Source organism: Lycorma delicatula, chromosome 5, assembly GCF_047948215.1.
Source record: "Lycorma delicatula isolate Av1 chromosome 5, ASM4794821v1, whole genome shotgun sequence".
In the NCBI taxonomy this organism is placed as follows: domain Eukaryota; kingdom Metazoa; phylum Arthropoda; class Insecta; order Hemiptera; family Fulgoridae; genus Lycorma; species Lycorma delicatula.
Window position 1 is genome coordinate 63,233,011 of NC_134459.1, and position 21,861 is coordinate 63,254,871.

At 29.8% G+C, this 21,861-nt stretch overlaps 1 protein-coding gene across 2 annotated transcripts; it reads right to left on the reverse strand.

Moving 5' to 3' along the window:
* Positions 1 to 484: 484 nt before the first annotated feature.
* LOC142325026 (uncharacterized) lies at positions 485 to 21,637 on the reverse strand. Of its 2 annotated transcripts, none has more exons than XM_075366277.1 (2): positions 21,478 to 21,637; positions 485 to 4,819 (listed from the first exon to the last, which is right to left on the reverse strand). In XM_075366277.1, the coding sequence occupies exon 2, from the start codon at positions 4,750 to 4,752 to the stop codon at positions 1,672 to 1,674; it is 3,081 nt and encodes a 1,026-aa protein (XP_075222392.1). In that variant the 5' UTR covers positions 4,753 to 4,819; positions 21,478 to 21,637; the 3' UTR covers positions 485 to 1,671. The 2 variants fall into 2 exon arrangements, with proteins under 2 accessions (XP_075222392.1, XP_075222391.1); XM_075366276.1 differs by lacking the exon at positions 21,478 to 21,637 and adding an exon at positions 21,187 to 21,287.
* Positions 21,638 to 21,861: the final 224 nt, after the last annotated feature.

The window sequence follows — 21,861 nt, forward strand, 5'->3', positions numbered from 1 at the left end:
AAGAATAAAAGTTTGGTAGTCAGTCAGAAATTGAGGTATGAGTTTTTGTTTGGATTTCTCATCATTTCATGACCCAAGAACAACAAAAAAAATATTGATGAAATTTTGTATAGACTCATATAAATGAGGCAATTTGTTGGTAAATTGATGGGGTCAATATCTCCTACAGATGGTGGATCTATAGCTCCAGAGTGAGTTTTTGAGGGTCAATTTTTAAAAAATATTGTAAACATAACCCTACTTTAAAATTTTAAAATAATAAATCTTATAGTATTAATATTACAATAAAAATTCCATCATTATTTAACCCCCACCACTAAAAAAGGAACCTTAAGTTACTTTTTATTGGTTGTACATTTTTTAGTGGAATATTTTCTTTACTTTCTTCCAGTTAGAATGGTACATGTAGAAAAATCAGTATACTGTTCTTTGAAGGTGGTGTCTTTGGAAATTTGGTACAGAAAAAAAAATACCATTTTTTAAATCTTTAAACTTTTTTTGGTTTATTTAAACATAATGATAATTTTACAATAAAACTTCATTGTAAATTACTTCCCACACCAAAAATAAATTTCAGGTAACATTTTCATATATTATTTTTCCAGTATATAAGAATAAATAATCAGTGCCAGGAAAGTATTACAACTTTGTTGTCAGCTTTTTTTATTAAATGTCTGGACTGTTGAAAAAGTATTTTATATCCATATCCGTGACAATAACTTTTTGGCTAGATAAACATATATTATATAAACCTTTGGTTTACATTTTACAATGTATCTAAATCATTTTGGACTTTTTCAACAGTCCATGTTTTTATTTTACATAATTATTAGCTAGCATATTTTTTTGCTACTACAATATTTCTCTTGTATTTACCTCGATTCTATCGATTTGCACACCTTGTTCAATACTCTCATTGATATATTTATTAGCTGTAGTTCTCATATGCACTTCATGATCTGCTTGTTTATGTGTTTAATATTATTTTAGCAATGATAATTAAATGTCAACTACTACACCACCTTATAGTTCACCTTAATCCAATTAAAAGTTTACCTTTCACTGAATATCCATAAGCTCTAGATGCACTACCAATAAAACTGCTCTCATCTATTAATACAATAATTCTATTATCCTTTCTATACTTTGTATCTTATTTTCAAATTCCAATCTTTTCTTCTTTTCCGTTTAGATGTCTTAAATATTTATTTTTTTTATTGATGTTAAATCAATTGAATCTCTTTAAAGCCTTCTGTATTTCACATCTATTGACACTTTAACTACTCTGCTTGCTTAAAATATGTGTTACTATATTGGGCTACGACTTGTTTTAATCTACTGGTAGATATCTTTGTTGGTGCTTTGTTTCTATTCACTGACAATACCATTTTTTTAGTCCAGACAAATACCATGCTCTTTCCTACACCAAAACACTTTTGACATCTCCAAAAACTTAATCTCTCTCATTCTTTTATTGCAAGTACTTTCTTCCTAAAATCTATTGAATATGTCACAGCACTGATTTTATTTGTTCTACATCACTGTAACCATTTTATAGTGGTTTATGAATATAAAAATACTTTGTCAACAATCCATCTAAACTTCTACAGCCTCCAAATTTGAAGAATGTAATACTTTGAAAAATGTACACACTTAAATGAAAAGATTCACTCAATTGTTTTCATAATCCATTGCTTCATTAGAGGATTGATTGCTATCATCATGTGAATTTGAGTTATAAATACTGTTGTTTTCATTATACATTGATTCACATGAATTTGACCGTGGTGTGGAAAAAACAGAATCACTAAGCATACCTCTGCCTGCTCTTTCATGCTCTTCATCATATGTATCATCAAACAATATTTTTTCCATGATATCTTTATCATCAATTCTATTTAGGAAATTCTCTTTTTTTTTTTCTTTTTTATAAAGTTCTGTGAGTTCATTAAAATTAAGTTCAGTACTTTGATAATTTTCAATATCCACTTTCAATATAATATTCACTATATTAATAGTAAAATTTTTATTATTATCATATGAGAATTCTATTTCATTAAAGTTATCTTTAATATCATTCGGCCATAAATTATTTAACAGATGAAAAACTTCGTTTGAAGATAAAAATTCTACTTTATCCAAATCCCAATCCAGCATTTCTTCTTCACTCTTATCATACTCTGTGGTTAACATAAAAACTTCATCATAAAAATAACTAAGAACAATTTTTCTTTTTCCATAATCATCTGCCGTATTGTATGATGTTTCCAATTCCTCAAAAAGCTCTGAAACAGTTTCATCTAAATAATATGCATTTCTTTGCAACGTCTCAGAAACGTTATTAGAACCTAAAAAGTATATTTTATTAAAATCCCAATGCAGTATTTCGTCTAGGCTCTTATATTTTATTAAATTATTAGTCCTATCTTCATATTTACTGGAAAATAAAGTAACTATTTTTTTCATTTTATCAGGTAACTTAATGGCTTCAATATAAGAATATTCTGAGTTATCATTTTTATTGGTATTAGGTTTATAATGATATCCTCTCTCCTTTTTATATATATCTGCACTTTTTACCACAGCTCCAACAGTTTTATATGCTTTTCTTATATTATGTGATTCACTTGGTAAATTTTCAGCTACAATTAAATGAGCTTTTAATATATAGTACATCTTATTAAGATTTTTCCGATCTGTTGCAATAATTCTTAATGTGCCATAAGGATTCATATCAGCACCAATTTGTTCATTTTTTATACCACTATTTACCAATAACAGTAGTGGTACTTTTGGAATAAATAAACTAATCGCTTCACTAATCTTTGCAGTTGTAGCACTTGTGTAATCTAATAGTATCGCTTGTACAAAATATAAATCTTGCTGAATTTCTATAAGATCCACTTTATTATTAGGATAAGCTGCACAGTGATTTAAATCAATATATTTTAATTTTACTTCCGTTGGTGATTGGCTCAAAAAAAATGAATCAAAAATATTGTCTACTAATTTTGTTGATGTTTGGCTAAAAAAATATGAATCAGAAATATTGCATACTAAGTTTTTTAATACATCAGCTACCTCATAATACATGTAATCTACATCAATATTTTTTGAGCGGAATAGGAGTAACAAAAAATGAGCTAAATTAATTGCTCTCATTCCAGTAGATACTGTTATTTTTCGTGAATAAAAAGTAGTGTCTTCAACACTAACTTCACAATCACTATCGCTGCCATATCCCTCTTCAGATTGTTGGATATTACTATTTTTGATAAATTCTAAATTTCCTCGTTCAAGCATACTGTATAAACCGTTTATCTTTTTACTGTTAATAGAAGAAGATAATGTATTAATATCTAATAATTCAAAAATTGAGGAGATATCTTGTATAGTTTTCCAAAATTTGTCATCACCTTTAATATTTGGATCTTCTTCATCGCTGAATTTAAGTTTTTTATTATGATAGTCATCTTTCTTAATTTCTAAAGTTACTATACTTTTATAAGTTAATTTTTTTAGTATATCCATTAAAGGTTTTGTAAATAAAAGATTGCTTGGACATGTATTAGAAGTCTGTAAATGTTCAGTTACATAATCAGTAAGTAAATCAATATACGCTTTGCATCTAGTAATTTGAAAAGAAACTTTTCTCCCACTTGAATCTCCAACTTTACAAAGTACAATAAATAAATCCTCATTCTCGTTCCAACGTTCAACTTGTAAAGGTTGTCTTCTTGAACTATTTCGCTTATTAATTTTTATCAGATTATAATTAGTAACGTCACTGTTATGAGTCTTAATTTCATCTGGGGTAAAACCTAACTTTAATGTTTTGGTTGTATCACTGCTAAGTAATGGTACTAAAAATTCATTATTAAGTAATTTTAAACTGTTAGCTAATACTTTAGAAGCATAAACTTTTGGTACAATTCCAATATTTATTCTAAAATTCTTCGCAGTTGCTGCCACACTAGGAATATTATGACCAAAACTTGATCTGTTGACTAATTCAACAGGTATGTTGTAATCTTTAGCAATTTTATTCGTTATAGCAGTAAAATATGCTATCACTATATTATACAAACTAGCTTGTTCTTTTTCTGGCTCAAGTTGTGCAGCAAATTTTTTGATTTGTACCAAAATGCAAGGATAATCATTTTCAAAATATACATCTATTTTCTTATCAGTTATTTCTAGTGCTGAAAAACTATTAATAACAGTAGTACAAATATGTGCTTTATACTGAAGAAGCTGATCATATAACAAAATACCACTATGTCTATTAATTTTAAGTTCCTTAAGTTCAAATTCTCTATTAAAAATTTTTTTATACTCATTGTGAATCCATGGACTCTTAACAGTACCAATTTTAGCTGTTGAAACAGTTTGTTTATTTTGTCCAGTTGATTTATTTATATTAGTATTACTGTATGTTTTATCAGACTTGGTTAATTTTGCAATCCTATCAGAATTACCACCACTAACTGTTGATCGAAAATATGTGCCCCAATACTTTTTCTCATCCATTGGAAATGCGCTGGTGCCTTTAAATCTAGTTTTGTATTCACATCTGGGAAAACAAAACTCATCATATATGCTGTCAGAACCAGATAAATACTCTTGTTCTACGTTCACAGCAGAATTACTAGACTCATTTGACAGTAAGTCAAATGAGTTACCACTGCTGGTACAAGGACCCCATGAAGCAAAATAATCTTGTTGAATAGAATTTTCTGAAATTTCATCCATTTTTATTTAAAATATTACCATTAAGCTTCAACTGCTTTCATTACCACTTTCAAGTCATTTTGCAAACCTAAAAAAAATGTGAAAAATTTCTTTTATTGAAGTACATCTTCTAACAAATATTAAAGTTAGGTAAAGAGTTAATATAATATTACAATAAAATGTGCAATATCTGTGACACAGATTAAGGAATACATTGAAGAATATATATATTTTTTATTGTAAAAAATTAAGTCAATGAACTTCAAGTTCTAGGTTTAATAATTATATTCAAACTTTAAACTATATTTAAAGATATTTGATGAAGGCTTTTCAATAATTAATTTCAAATGAATGGGAAATTTCCCATGGATACAAATACACAAACAAAAATAACATAAGACAGACATTGCTACAATAATCAAAGTAATTGATAATTAAAAATTATTAATTAGAATTTGAATATTCTCTAAAATTTTTAATTTCAAAGTAGTCAATGTGATGATATAAAGTATAGACAATCGAGATATTGGTAATCTCCATTGCAAATTTATATTTATATAAAACTAATAATTATTGTGTCTAAGCTAACGACTAGGAATATTAAAACTTAATAACTGTAATTGATCAGAGCAGTTGTACAAAGAATTCTAAAAGAAAACATTAAATCAATTCTATCAAAAGATGATTCATAATTAGGAATTATTAACAAGTTTGAAGTACAACTATAATCGTGATTGATAGAGTAATGCACTAGTTCACCTAATTTGTACAGAATATCTTAAAAAAGCATGATAAGGTTTTTCAAGCAACTTATTTAGATAAATAGTTTGAGGTTTCCAAATATTTGAATATGTTAAAGCAGGTTTAAATAAATGAAAAATACAATGTTCTAAAACATTCAATATATTTAATAACTTTCTATAAATTGTAATAAAATTATCTTTTTAATAACTTTGGAGTATGTTCAGTGTGGTACTGGAATTGTTAGTTTACTCAAGATACATGAAACCATTTGAAAATTAGTCCCATTTAACATCTAATTACGATTAACACCTTTAACATTTCAAATGTAATATGAAAACATTTATCAAGATTGTAAGATACCCCATTAGATACACACCATTTTTGTAAAGCACTTTAAAGTAATAAAATATTATTAGGGTTATTTATTGCTTTATAAAGATTTAAATCTCCTGCAAATAGCAAAATTTATGCAAATGGAATAATGAAATGAAAATTGTTTACAAAATTTAAATAGAATGCAGGACCCAAACGAAAACCTTGACCAATTCTTGATGTTACACGAGTTGGTCTTGATACAAAAGTATTTATTTTGACTAACTGAATTCTATTTGTAACAAATGAATGAAACCATGAAAATAAAGATCCATTAAATCCAAAAGCTGATAATTTTCTAAGAAGTAGATCAATATTTACAAAATTAAATACCCAAGTCAGAATAAAGGGCATCAACAATTGAGCCATAACTTAACTAACAATGTCTATTCCATGTAAATGATTAAATTTGTCTGAGTAGTTTACCTTAAAAAAAACTGTGCTGCCCTGGAATAATAATATAATTTTTAATATACAAAGTGACCTTACTACACACTAAGTTATCCAATAGTTTAGTTATAACATTACACTTACTAAGAGGCCAGTAATTTTTAACATCAGATATTTCACCACTTTTATATAACAGTGTTATAAAATACATTTTCCAAATAGAGGGAAACTTGCCAATTTTTAATGAGCGATTAAAAAATGGTATAATAAATGACAAATATTTTTTAATTAAAAGTGTATGAATATTATCAGCGCCAAGGACTTAATGTTTCATCCAGTTCAATTGTAGCTTTTTTATTTTCTCATCAGTATGTACAACATTACTAAAACAATCATTATATTCAAACATAATATTAGTTGAAGAGAGATCATTATTAGAATATACACTACCAAATTTATCAGCAAATAAATTTAGAATGTCCTGCTCATTATTAGTCTCAATGTTGTTATAATGCATATGGACAGGATAAGATTTATTATTTTCTATATAATTCAAATATTTGAAAAAAATATTGGAATTACTCTTTAATGTTTTTTCAACTTTGCTAGTATAATTTAATATATTTACTTAAAAATTTATACAGCGAGAGTTTTTTAAAATAAATTATAATAATAATAATAAGATTTAAAAGATTTATAAAGCATTTTATTAGTTCAGTTAAAAACCATTTTGGAAATTTATCCTCACCAACTGGTAGTTTTGGAACGTGTAGAATTTACAGCTTTGGAATGTATGGTATTTACTTGAGTAAATTTAGAGGAATAAATAAAAGGTAAGGTAATGTCAAATGGATAATGAAAATCATCACATTCAAGTAGTTCACCAATAGATAAATCAATTTTAATACCAGCTAAATTAGTAAGTACTAAATCATGTAAATTGCCCTTACAATTATCAAACTTATTTAATTGAAATAAATTATAATTTTTGCAAAAATTAGAGATACACGCCAGCGACCTGTAAATATCAATATCAAAGTGATGACCGTTAGCATATGAATTAGTCCCAGTTTGCAGCCACTAGTAATCAGGAACATTAAAATCATTCTGTAATAAAATATTCCAGAATTACTTACATAATTTGATGGCGATATAGTAATACTAGTTATAAAACCATTACAATAGCCAGAAAAAGAGCTAGGAGCAATCATAATAATCATAATAAACAACAATCATAATAATGAAAGCAAAACCAATATTTATCTTCAAAAGTATACATTTGAACTCATTCCTCATAAGAGCAATTTAGTGAATTGCATAACCAATGATGTCGTAGTTGTTGAAAGTTTTCATCCTTAAATTCCCAGAATGACCTCTGGATGCTCCTTATGTTCTGATAAAAAAGTTTCTACCAAACCTGATTGCCTACTAGGTATGGGTTATCCTTCTTCTTAAATGCTATGTAAGGATTGCAATTATAGGGTAAGTACATAGTGAATGCTGACAAGCAACAACATGTCAACAGGAATCTGCCATTATATTTAAATTAGACCTCTCACAGTAGACACTGGAAGGAGAACCTGCACATTAGCTCTCCATGTAGATCTGTTGCAGGAAAGATTTTTCTATTTCTGTTTGATGGTTAGTTACTTACTGGGTACCATGGAGTTTATTGTTCTGTCGATTTAATATTGTATTTTCCTAAACATATTGTTTTGAAATGGTGAATTGTGATATACTCGTAGTTGATGCTTAACTAATAATATCTTTAGTATTTGAATGAGCTACACTGTGGGATAAGAAATTGCTATGTTACTTGAAAGAAGTAGCTGTGATAATAAAAGTAGAAGGTAATACACATTATGAATTAGTATTTTATTTGTGATTTGCAGGAAATTTATCAATTACATTTGCAAAATATAGTTACAATTAGTTTTAGTAAAATTTTAATTGTAAATCATCAGAAGCTTTCAATAAAATAATGAGAACTTGCCTTCTTTCCTTTTAATATTAACTTTCCTTTTGTTTGTGCACAATAGGATTGTTTGAAAAATACATGGTAAAGTTTTGTTGAACACTCTTTGAGTCATTTGAAAGCCTTCCAACCACTCTTTGTATAGTGGAAGAAATTATAACAAACTTTTGCAGATTGTGGTCAATTCTTTATTTATTTATTATGATGTTATACAGATACACTTCATTATACTTCCTATAAAATCAACTTCTGTTTCCATAGGTTTGGAAGCACCATTTAACAAACTTGATGCCAAATTCAAATGTCTTTCTAGCCTGCAACAATCTTTTACTAAAGTCATTATCAAGTGTTAAAACGACACCAGCATAAGGAACAAGAAGATAAGGAGGAAGTGAGTAGGCTTCATCTTTAATGAAAATGAATGGTGCCTTGATGTTACTGCTAGGAAAGACTTCTGTCTCAGATATTCACTATTAACCCCATTCTACTGTCCCTTATCCTAAAATAAAATGCCAGTGTCTTAAACAATGATCATCCATGGCCAGACATCTGAAAATATAAATTAAAAGTAAGGAATTCTGGATCAAGATTATCTTTTACATTGTAAAAAAAACAATGTTATTCTATGTTTTTTTATTTATTGTAAATATTTTATAAAATTGTAACTGACCTCATTGGTAATTTGTAAACTGTTTGGTTTATTTCACAGAACTAAAACTGAAGGAAAAATTGAAATATTTATTTTTATCAATTTGCAATAGAAATATCTCAAACTAAAATACCTAAATCAGGAGACACTGCTAGTTAGATTGAGACACCTAAATAGCCCCATATCAAACTTCTATATTGTTTAAAAGACATGGTTAAGCTACATTGTGTAACAGAAATCTATTAGTAAGAATGAATCCATAGATCTGGTTCCACAAGAATTGGGAGACTTGGAAGAAACTATTTAAGATGAACATGATACAATATGCAGTAATGACACTACTACCTTTAACTGCACTGTTACAAGTAATTCACAGCCTACAGCAAACAGTCAAAGAGCAACTATGGCAGCAAACTGCATACACAAAGTATTTAAAAAACAAACAAAACATACAGTAAAAGTTCCATATTAGAAATTAAACAATAAAACATAGAAATCTTGCATGAGATAATGAATTGATGAAAAAATGTTGAGGATGATGACTTGCATTTTCTTATGAGTCTACTACCACACATAAAAGCAATCTCAGACTACAAAAAATTTCACATACTCATCCACCTTTTATGTTGAAAGTTCTTCTTATTCCTTTTATGATAACCTGGATTATAATAATTTTGTTTATACTCCAATGTATTGCAACACCACCAAAGTGTAAGAAGCCAATGGTTAATGGTTACAGCCATTCCTATGGCCTTATCCTATGCAGCTTTTCTTTGTACTACACACCAAGCTGCTGAACTCTTTACATAGTATACATATACTGCACTACACTAAGAACGCTATACAATTTAGAGCATATACTCTTACACAGCAATACCATTTCTTATTGCCATTTCTTCTTATACATGTTATACCATTTCTTCTTACACTTCCACTTGGTGGTGTTGCAACACCTTACAAAACACAACCATAACCCAAGGTGGAAACTATCGTGCTGTTGGGTGGATGGCTGTATGTAATGAGAGTCAAATGGTGTTCTCTGGGCAACAGGGTGAATCCAGTATTGTGCAGTTCTAGCTCCAGTATGCGCATGCTCTGCTGGAGTGGTCCATTAAATCGCTGGTAAATCTTGGAAACCAAATGTCAGTTCCAATTAAAAATATTTCTATCGTTGTTGGTCAACTATAAAAACCAATAAACCCTATATTCTAGTGTATAGTGGTAAAAATAGGGTCTTATCTCCCAATTTTTTGCATATCATATCATTTATGAAAATTTGGAATTAAGCTAATTAGACCCTCTACTTCAAAAGTTATATATTGCCAATTCCTGCTTTTTATTTTTTAAGGGTGAAAACTACCTCTTATTAAAACAAATTAAAATCCAATAGAATGAAATTTTTTACACATTAATATCATTCTCAAATTTGTAGTACAAATATTTTTTTACATTTTTTAACTTAATTTGTAATGCTATTTAATGTTGCAACCCTTAAAAAGCACCCCTTATAGAGAAATATTTTTAAAAATCAAGTTTTAAAAGGCTTTATTGATAAATATATGCTGAAAAAAAGTCTTTCCACATTTTTTCAATGAAATTTTATTTACCATAAGATTTCAACCCCTATAAACTACCCCTTATAAAGAAAAAATCTTTTAAATGTTTTATTAATATATATATGCTGAAAAAAGTCTTTAATTTTTTTAATAAAATTTGATTTATTTTAACATTTCAACCCTTGAAAAACAACCCCTTGCACAGAAATGAAGAAAAAAAATTGGTGGATTAATACTGCATTTTTTTTATTACAAAATATCATAAATTATACATTATATTACACAGAAAACATGAATCATTCATCATTATCACTCTCATCAAACGATTGATCATCTTGATCAGCGATGGGAGCAGAGTTATTGCAACTATCGCCGGAACATGTCTCACATGTAGCATTGCAAAAAAGACCAACTTTTCAGCAACTGCATGCTGTGCTGCATCATTATTTGCAATTGCTGAAAATAATTTTGAGAAGTTCTTCTGGTGCAGGCGTTTTCTTCATTTTGATTAGGTATAATGATTCACCGTCAGTAGTCCATCCTCAATCAGAAGGCGAATATCTTTTTTCCCAACCATACCTGTGTTTGGTAGTAAACTCGTTTAACGTGTTTATCTATAGCATCATTTGTCAGAACAAGTGATGATTATTTTTCAGCATTGCTTTTGGTGGTTGTCTTTATAAATGATTCGTGACTCATTTTCTGAAGAAACGTTGGGAAATTTTCGATACGATTTAATTTGTTCACCTGGATGTTTTTTACCAGTTCCATATAATAAAGTACAATAAAAATAAGTAAGTATAATAAAGTACAATAGTTACTGGTTTTTAAAATGTCTTCAAGTTCAGCATTTTTATTATGAAAGATTTCTACTTGATCTCTTAAATCATTTCTTTTTTCTAGGCGATCGAAAAACTTTTTCTTTCCTTTATTATAAAACATAGACGTTGTATTGCACCCAGTGAAGCAATGTACAAAAAGGATCTTTTTTGAACTGTAAGGGTATTCCACCTCAAAACATTTTGATGAATACAAAACTGAAGAAACACTTTTTTCTCTAATTTCAAGAAATATATTGTTTCAGTGTCTTCAGTTTGAAAATCACTCAAAATCACTAGGATGTCTACATCCTCTGCAACAATAACTTTTTGTAAAGTTGATTTATCCTGCAGGGCTGTTTCAAAATTAGTTTGTCTGCTTTGCCTTTACCTTCACTAATGTAATAGAATGTTTTTGTAATTCCTCCAGAAGAAACTTTATAAATCTACTTTTATTTTTATAATTTGATAAAAATTTATCTTGAATAACTATTACAGGCATTCCTTGTGCAAATTGATACTCTTTGGAGGCAACGTTTTTGCGAACGATGGCTTCTTTCCACTACTTTAGTGCTTTTGCCATCATAAGCGTAAAAAAAACCGTTATATGATCTCCAAAATTTTGATCTTCTTCAAAGACTTTGTTGAAATTGTAACCTGATGACCATTTAACCCTGTAGAGTAGCATTCCACCGCTGATGATATAATGAGAAGTTTCTTTGTTTAGTACAATATCAACTGGTTGAAATAGAGAGTACAATGATGATTTTGCCATTTTCTCATCCCTACTTCATCAAATAATGAAAGAGGGAATGGAGCTAAATCATACTTTAGATAAGATTCTAATTCTCCATCGCTTTTCCTCATTACACAAATTCTCTGAAATAAAAGGAAAGGATCTACTGCAACGATTTTATCATTGACTTTCAATTTGCTACTCACTCCATGCAATGAAACAACTTATTCTTTTTTGAAAGTTTGATGTTCTTAAAATTTATGCCATTGAAATTGAATTCATTGCTTTGATACAATCAGTCAAAGCATTATAACAATTTATATCATCTAATTCAATCATTCCTGTGAAAATATTTTGTAGATTATCGATATCTTCAAATGGATTATGTTCAAGTAAAAATTCACACAAAGCAAGTACATCTTTTTTGTCTTTCTGAATCCTAGCGTCTCTTTAATCAACGTGTTGGTGACTTTTATTAAATTACAAAAATTTTACAAGTCTTCAATAATATCTTTTGTATAAATAATACCTTTTATCCACTTGAACACAACACTCTCTGTAGCACCTTGTTTAAATGGCCTGCCTTCAACACTCATGGCCCTCATTAACGTTTGCTCTATTGTTTTTTCGTTTAATCAGAGAAAATTCCTGCATAATAATTATTAGTTCTTCGGGCAGTGAAAAATCCTTTTTCGGTAAAGTTTTTATATTCCACTGGGTCCATTGAAATGGCCAGCTGCATGAAAGAACAGTTTCATTAGTTTGACACATTTTAAATGTAGTTCCCAATCTCTCATTCGCTCAGCAGCTAGAAAATGTTTCATCAAAGAAACCATACTAAAGTATAAAATCCATAATTTGCAGGTATTTCCTCGTTTCTAAATTTCTTCAAGTTTACATTCTAATATTATTAATGTATTTCTTGTAGTTTGAGAAATTCAGTATTTTCTTTTTTTAATTCATCCATTATTAACTGAGATAATGTCTCTTGTAAAATAATATGAGCTCGTACTGCACTTGCATACGAATGCCCAGATAACATTTTTCTACAAATAATTCTGCATATACAATGGATAAAATTTTGTTAATTCCACTTCCTCCCATAATTATACCAATGGCTCCTAAATAAGACATTAAAAGGTGAAATCCACCAAGACTACAATCAAATGAACTTTGTCAAAATTGTTGCTTCGACAATATCGCAAGCCTTAATGTATAAGGGTTGATCAAATGTAATGAAACAAGTTTTCATTCCTTCTTTTAAAATTATTTCAGAAGCGGTATATAATGTGCTGTAATCAAATGGAAATCCATTTAAAAAGAGCAAAAAATTTATTACCGACGTTTCATAATTCCATCGACAACTACTTAGCATTGACATAAATCCGTTCCAACCTAAGAAGATATTCTCTTTACACACCAATAATACATCCATAAAGTATTTAATCGGTCGATTAATGTAGCTTTGAACAAAGGGGTTTCATCAATACTTTTTATCATTATGTTTTGTAAACCACTTCCTTCTTTTTTGGTATACAAAGCATATCAACTCTATTTTTTTCAACTAATTGTGTCTCCTTGGGAATTTCTGAGCATTGGAAATGTCGTATTGGCATTCTCTCCTGCAAACTATCAGATGGAGTTATAATCTCAACTCAACCTAGATTATGGAAGGTTCCTTGACTGTCAATAGTGCAAATATTGAAATCACTATTATCGGATATGATTTGTATAAATGGATTTTTAAGGATTCTCTCTGCTTGACAAGCTGCAGAAACTTCATATAATTTAATTTCTGAATAGCTGCAAGAAAATCCAAGTTGATAATATAAATCAATGATTTTTTTGATCCAAATTTTCTGTAAAATGTAGCACCAGTATTAAGTTTAAGTGGCAATAAAAAACTGTTAGGCCGAGCTGCAGACATAATGACATAAGTGATAGCTGAAATCTTCCTTGAATAACATTTTTCATTTCTCTCTGTTTGCTCTTTATTTTTGTATATAACATTCTTTGAAAGTCTGAGCAAATGAGATGGGATATTTTATCAATATCATTGAATACCTTACCACTCGCAGGATACTCATTCGTATGACAAATGGTATTTCTAATTTTTTGAAATCAATTCTGAAGCAGAATCTATAAATATATTTTTTTCTTTTTCATTACTTCTTTTTCTGTGATTTTACCAGGAATCTGTAAGTATCTCATATAAATTCTTGAAAAACAAACGTATGTCATGCTACCCATTCTACTTGAAATAACAATTTCATCTGAAAATCTATTTATAAGATGACTCTTAATAGTTTCTTCGCTAGGAATTACATCACAATTTTTCACAAATTCTGCGAGTTGCGTTATGGTGAATTGACACTTATTACTTGATAACAAAAAATCATAGATTTTTTCATTGCTTCGTCGATTTTATCAGAATACTTGAAACTTGGTTGTTTTATTTTCTCTTGATAAGCATTGTATAATTTTGTATAGCACTCCTTGTGATATTTTCCTTTCAAAGTTATAAGATATGATTCACTGCTGACTCGTTTTCATGCTTCTCATAATAATCGTCTGTCAATGGGGTAAGCAGTCTTAATACATTTGATATAAAATTGGAAGATTCAATATTATAAATGAATTTTCATTCAGCCTGGTTTATTTTTTTTTGCTTATTAAAGTCTGCTTCAGCTGCACATATACAATTGTCTCCCCAATTGAACTCAAAGCTACGATCAAGAACTTCAATACTAGAATTCGAACTGTATCTTCTCAATTTTTTCTTAGTAGGACTACGCTTTGATTCTTCATGATCAGACTTTCTTTTAGCAGCATTAAAACTTATTTTATTAATATATTTACTTCTACAAGAAGCATAAACATATAATGAATCTGACTCATTAAGATTTACGAAAAATTATCTTTTCTTTCTGCTGAAACTTTTTTCAAGGAGTTACCTCCTTGAAACTTTTGAAAGTTACCTTTATTAGTAACTTTCACAACTTTTTCAGTGGTGGTTGAAGTCCAAATCCCACATATATTAATGTCAGTGTCATGGGTGGTACTGCTTGAACTTGTTAAATTGTCCATTATCATAAATTGTGAAATGTAAACAGTTTCAACGATTGTAATCTTATGAATAAAGGGCGAGCCTGAAACATTATTATTATTTGCTGAGTTTTACATTCTTATAATTAGACATATAATATAACATAATTTGCAACGAAGCTTACACACGCAAGTGCACGTGTGCATACACATACATACACATATATACCACACAAATAAAGTATATATATATATATATATATATAAAAGGTATACATCATTGCTCCGAAAATATGTACGAGAAAAACGCTCTAAAATTTGTAGTAGAAAAAAATGAGATCGGTTTTTTTGCAATAACTCTGTCAATTTTCAAGCTATCTGAATCATCCAAAAACCATTTTGCGGGGAATCTTAAGCGCTACAAGATCTTTTAAATGAAAAAATCTTCAAACCCTTCATTTTTAAAATTTTTGAATTTAAAGGGCTTCAGAAAGATGATGGTTGCGCTTGATTACAAACTTTAAACGGTAATATCCCAGGTAATTTTTTTTCTAGAAAAAAAAACCACAATTTTGGTTAAAAAAAAGATAAATTTTTTACTATTGTGTTTTTTAAGTATCTTCAGTTTTTGAATAATTTTGAAAAAAGTGAATTTTTCGAAAAATGGAAAAAAAAGTTTTTTCATTAAATCAATTTTTTTTCAGAACCGAGCATTCTAAGCCGGTTAAACTTCTGGATCACATAAATAATACAAGAATAAAGTGAACCGTAGAGGGAATACAATAAATTTTAATTATGGTTGACATGGTGTTATTAGTTTTACTGTTCACTTTTTTAAAAAGTGAACAATATTTTTTTAAAAAAGATTTTTCTCATCGAAACTCGCTTAGTTTTAATCTAATCGACTTTTATCAGTACTCATTTTAAAGGTTTTTTAAAGCTCTTCAAAAAATGTTGTTTGAATTTTCCCGAAAAATGTATCCGTTGTTCGTTATTTGAGGTTAAATACTTCGACTCAAGTCCTTCACAAAAAATAAGTCCCCTTCAACAAGTCATAACTCGCTTTGTATTGCATTTAGAGCACTCACAAAAATCCAATTTCTTTTTTTTTTATAAGCGTCATTTTTTATCCTTACACTTTTTTTGATAAAATGTTAGGTTTTTGAGTTATTCGCAAAATATCGTTCGAAAACATTTTTTTTTTGGTAGAAAATCAACATTTGCAACTGCAAATAATTAAAAAAGTATTGGTTTATCGAAAAGACTTCATAACACATTTTTTGCTTGAAAATGGTCCCTCTATTGATTTCTGGGGATATTTTGAGTGTAAAAATGTCCACCCCCGTAGAAGGGGTGGTATCCACCACCAAGGTAAAGCTGGTGTCGGCAGTATATAACTTATGTTCCTTGAGCTATTGACTATCAAAATTTCACTACATTCTATCTTTATGGAAAGAATTGTACACCTGATAATGAATTTAACTCTAACATCTGGAAAGCCAAGGCGGCCTGCTGTTCCTCGGTAGGACGAAGACTGCAGGCGTGCAATAAAGGATTGTTGTAGGGTTTTAAGTAATTTCAATCAAAGGTCTACAATAGGCATTTCTGGAACGCAACAGCTTTATGCTGTCGAGTGTCTGGGTGAGCTAAACAGAAATTGTGTTGAATTATGTGGATACAATTTCTTGAACAGTTCCATATATACTAAATACAGAAAACTTTGGACCATGTGTGGATCAGGACAATCTCCATAGCCGACTGGACGGGAAAACAATGGCATCCTTGTCACCGTGCCAATTGATGTGGTGAACATATTTGGAAATATGTTTTCCTTACATTGTCACATTGCCCTGAGTTCATGGTGAATAAATTGCAGGTAGAAAGTATCCCATTTGTTACTGGAGACTTACAAAATGGATTAAGCATTCCTTTTCTTTAGATGAGCTAAGGTATGTCTTGAATAATTCTTGTTACACTTCCCCCTGAAATTATATCAAACTCAGTATGTTATTTCACTTCCCGGATACTCCATTACATCTTTTGTCTATTTACAATTAAATATCTTCAGACAAGGTTTTTCCAGATTCACGGTCAGAAGCATTGGTGATTCCAATACTGAAACTTGGTAAAGATAAATCATGCTCCTTAAGTTATTGTCCTATTTCCTTGAACAGTACCCTGTGAAAGTTGATGGAACGAATGATAAACTGTCGTCTAGTGTGGTACCTTAAGAGAAACGCTCTTAATTGCCTCTGAATAATGTGCTTTCCACCAAGGTAATCATCTATCGCTCATGTAGTTGCCCTGGAATCTGTTATTAAAAACACTTCACCAATGCTTGGCTGCTGTATTTTTCGATATGCAAAAAATGTACAACACGGTTTGGAGGGGAATCCTAAATATAATGTACGAATGGGGTACAAAAGGGAAACTCCTTATATTTATCAGGTTTCCTAAATAGTTGGGCCTTTTGAGTTCGAGTTAGAATGGCGATATCCAAAAATTTCACACTAGAAAACAGAATCAACAGTGAAGTGCCCTATTGTGTTACCTTACTTGCTGTAGTCATAAATAGTACAACAAGCTGCATGTGAAAACTCACATTGCGTTATAAATTCAAAGCCAAATCTTAAAACAAAGATCAAATTTAAAAAAATAAATATTTTAAGGGAACCTTAAAGCCACAATACTAAATAATTAACTAAATAAGAAATACTCAAAAAAGGACTTCCAACCCTTGCTCAACGACAGTAATTCAAGCTACCCCTAACTTAACTCACGGACTAAATACAAAAAAAAACCAAAAAACAAAGGGAATAAATAATAATCAACTTAAAAGCTAATAATTTTAAGCATCAAAACCAGAAAACAAAGCTACCCCTAACTTTATCCTCAATTTAAATACAAAAAAAAAAACAAAGGGTTTCATTACTTGTAGATAATTTTTCAATTTATGTTTCTTGTAGAACTGTAGCTACTGCCGAGAGGCTGCTCTACAACATAATAACCCATTTAAAATTGTGGAGTAAAATAACGATTCATTTTCTCTGGAAAGTGCATTTGCGTTCCCTGGTTGATGGAACATGTTGATCCTCAACTGTTTTTACATGGTGAACTATTTGAATCATGTACATGGGTGAGATTTCTAAGATTATGGTTTGACCAACAACTGACATAGGAAACACATTTGAGGGAGCTGAGATAAAATGTCTTCAAGTAGTAAACATCCTAAGGGTTCTATCTAATACTTGTTGGGGAGCCAATTGTATACGCATGTTGTGCTTCTACAGATCTTTGGTTCATTCCTGGTTAGACTATGGCTGCTTGGCTTATTCGTCCATATGGAGCATCGCCCTAACGATTGTCAATGCAGTCCATCATTATCCGTCTTGCTACAAGTGTGTTTCATTCAGCCCCATGGTAAGACTACTAGTGGACAGTGGTGAGCCATCTCTTTGTAGTAAACGAAACTAAATGATCTGCTTCTATATAGCTCGCATTAATGTACAATCAAATAATCCTACCTTTGAGATGTTCTTTAACCAGAATTTTAATCGATATCAGACACAGCCAAGATCTACTGCTCACTAGGCCTCAGAGCTTAGGCCTTTTCTTATCTCAAAACATACAATTATCTCCAGTTCTTACTATTAATCAATGTTATTAACCACCTTGGCAGCCTTCTCTTGCAAACTATTACTTTAGTTTTTATCAATGGCATAAAAAGTACATGAATCTGGTTATCTTACAAGAAGAATTTTATTATACTGTATAAAGTGTCCCATGAGGAAAGACATACCTCACAGGTGTATTCCTCTCATCAAAATAATGTTAAAAGTACACATAAAATTAAATCTGGAAATATTTTTTAGCAAGTTATGACTAGCGAAAGATTTTGCCCAGAATTAGCAATTTTATTTATTTTTTGTTCTGTTTCTTCTTCAGTAAAATTTGATTTTCTATTGGATTTATTAAATCACTATTTTTACAATTAAATTCTTTACAAGTTAAATTTTATGAATTGATTAGTCATTAACCAACCTGAGAGGCAAATTTACTTCTCAGTGACCAAACCAGAAACTGGTTTTCCAAAAAAAAATATTTTTGGATCATAATGGCTACCATTTTTTTCCCTAAATATTCCTACTTATTTTGATGATACAAAAAGTAAAAAATACCCAATAAATTTTACTGAGCTGTGATTACCATTAATATAAAAAAAAAAGTTGTGGGTAAAATTAATCTCTTATAGCACTAGAGGATACTAATCCAATTAAACAGCCATAATTATTACCTCTGAATTTCGAACTTTTTTTTAAAAAATATTTACACTGTTGACTGTTTACTGTGTCTATCATTATCACACTATTTACTGTGTTGATCATTGTCTTATTTGGGTTTGCATGCCTGATTCTCTACAAAACATGTAATGCACATGTTTATGTCACACCCATCTACTTAATTGATTAGTTTTCTGTTGTGCATATTTTGGCCCCTGAAGAGAACATTGTTTTTGTTGCAAAATTTGCAGGTTTTGTTGATTTTGTAATATTGTGGACTTGTGGAACAACTTCCTTTAAAGTGTGTAATATTGTTGTTTCTATTTTTAATACTTCTGAAAATAATCAGAGTGTTTGTTGCACTAGGAGTAAGTAGAAGATCAAATATAACTTTTTGATACCATTTCAGACTATGACTGAGAATGGTAGGCTGTCATCTGTCAGCGAGATCTATGAAAGATTTTCCCTTGTTAATCAACTACAACTGCCGGCTTCAAAATTTATTTTCCTTGATACTATACTGATATTACCTTATCAGTGTGATTAGATTGAGCATAAGGGATTGCAACACTTGTCCTTCCACTTCATTACAACTACACTGTTTTCATTTTTTTTAGCAACATGTTGGCCAGTTTTTAATTTTGCATTTGTCACATCCTTGGGATTATAATTATGGTTTCTTCTTACTGTACCAACCAAATGCGTCCCCCGATTCATCAAGCATTCACCCAAATCAACACTGATATACCAGTTGTCAGTATAAAGAGTTCGTTCCATATTTAGGTATGGTTAAGTAATTTCCAAAACCATTTTCTATCACACTTACCTTCAGCACCAGATCCTATTTATTTTCTGCAGTATATCTTAAATGAGAGCATGTAACAATCTTTCACACAAAGTTTAAAAACTTTAATCCCATACTTGTGACGCTTTCCCTTAATGTACTACCGAAAGAATATGCGCCCCAAGAATGGAATAACTTTCATCCACGCACATATATTGTTTAGGACTCAATGCTAAACGGGAGTTGTGTACAACCAATTTAACGACTTCCTGTATATTATGCAGTCTGTCATTTGGTTGTCTTTAGCAGAATGAAACATACTTAATAATAACTGAAACCTATTCAGTGTCATTATCTTTGACACAGGTGTAGAGTACATTCTCTCATTATGCCAGTAATAAGCAATTGATGGAAGAGGATTCAATCCTATATAAATTATTATCTCCAAAAATTTCATCCTAATTTGAATCAAACCACTTCTGTAATCTAGAATTGGGTGGAATGAATTACCTGGATGCCTTTTGCTACTCAGTATAGCAGTTTGTTTCCACAAATAGTATTTTATTACATCCTTTGTGACAAACTGCTGCCAAAACCCAAGTGGTGAATATTCTGCCATGGTTTCAATTAAATCAGGATTAATTCCCAAAGGCTGATGATTAGGATTGTGAAGTATATCATTCAATTGAGTATCACCTCCTACTGGATCCCAAATATTATTTGGATTTACCAGAGTTTTAGGTCTGGTTCCATTACTTCATTTACAGTTTGCTCAGAATCTGAAATGTTGCCAACTCCAATACCATCATATATATCATCTTCATTACCAGAACTAAGCTCACATTCATTTTGCAAATCTCAAGTAGGAGCAGTGTCGCTATCAGGCCCAAACAAACTTTCATTATCGGAAAATTATCTAGAACTAGGTTCATTCAAAATATTTTCAATCATGTTTTCACCCATAATTAAAAAAAATAAGGTAATGAGAATTAGTTAGACAATTAATCTTAACCAAAAAATGTACAAAAAATTTAACCCGGTCGGTTACCACTATTAATATCTAAGATAAACTATAATAAACTTTAGAACAAACTATTGCATAATACCTTAGTGAAAACATAAACAGTGAAAAATAAACAACTTCATTAATTAAAACGAACGTCAGGTGACAAGAGTAAAAACATTAACACACATAACTACATATTGCCAACTATGAAAATAAAAAGGATTGTAAAAATTACTGAGCTAAATAATAACTGAATAAATTTGCACCTAACAAACAAAATATTGCAGAAAAATTGATTCATTGTAATTTTTGAACAAAAAATGCTACAAAATCGTTAAGGAAATTTTTAGAATCTGTAAATTTTTTCTGTATGTTAAACTAAAAATTGTACCTTTTCCTGAGAAATAGAACCATTTCGCAACAGTTTTAGTAACTGAAACACTGAGAGATGAATTCATCTTTCACAGCAGATTTCGACAAAAATTTATGAGACATTTTCATCTCTCAGTAGCAAGTTTGGCAAACTCGTCGTGAATGGAAGTAGCACTCAACCTATTAACAAAGCTATTGTTTGAAAACCTAAAAAATATGATGTGTACACTGCATGACTTTTCCTTGTACGTCTTTTAAATTACATATACACATTAAAAAAAAAAAAAAAAGTACATAAAAATTTTAATTCATTAATAACTTCTGATACCTTTTTTTTATTATTATTTATTGTAAAACTTTTTTACAATTGGAGGTTAATATTAATAAATTAATATATTTAAAT

Bases quoted from the DNA above. Each gene is read 5' to 3' on its own strand.
- LOC142325026 (XM_075366277.1), bottom strand. From the start codon at position 4,752: ATGGATGAAATTTCAGAAAATTCTATTCAACAAGATTATTTTGCTTCA.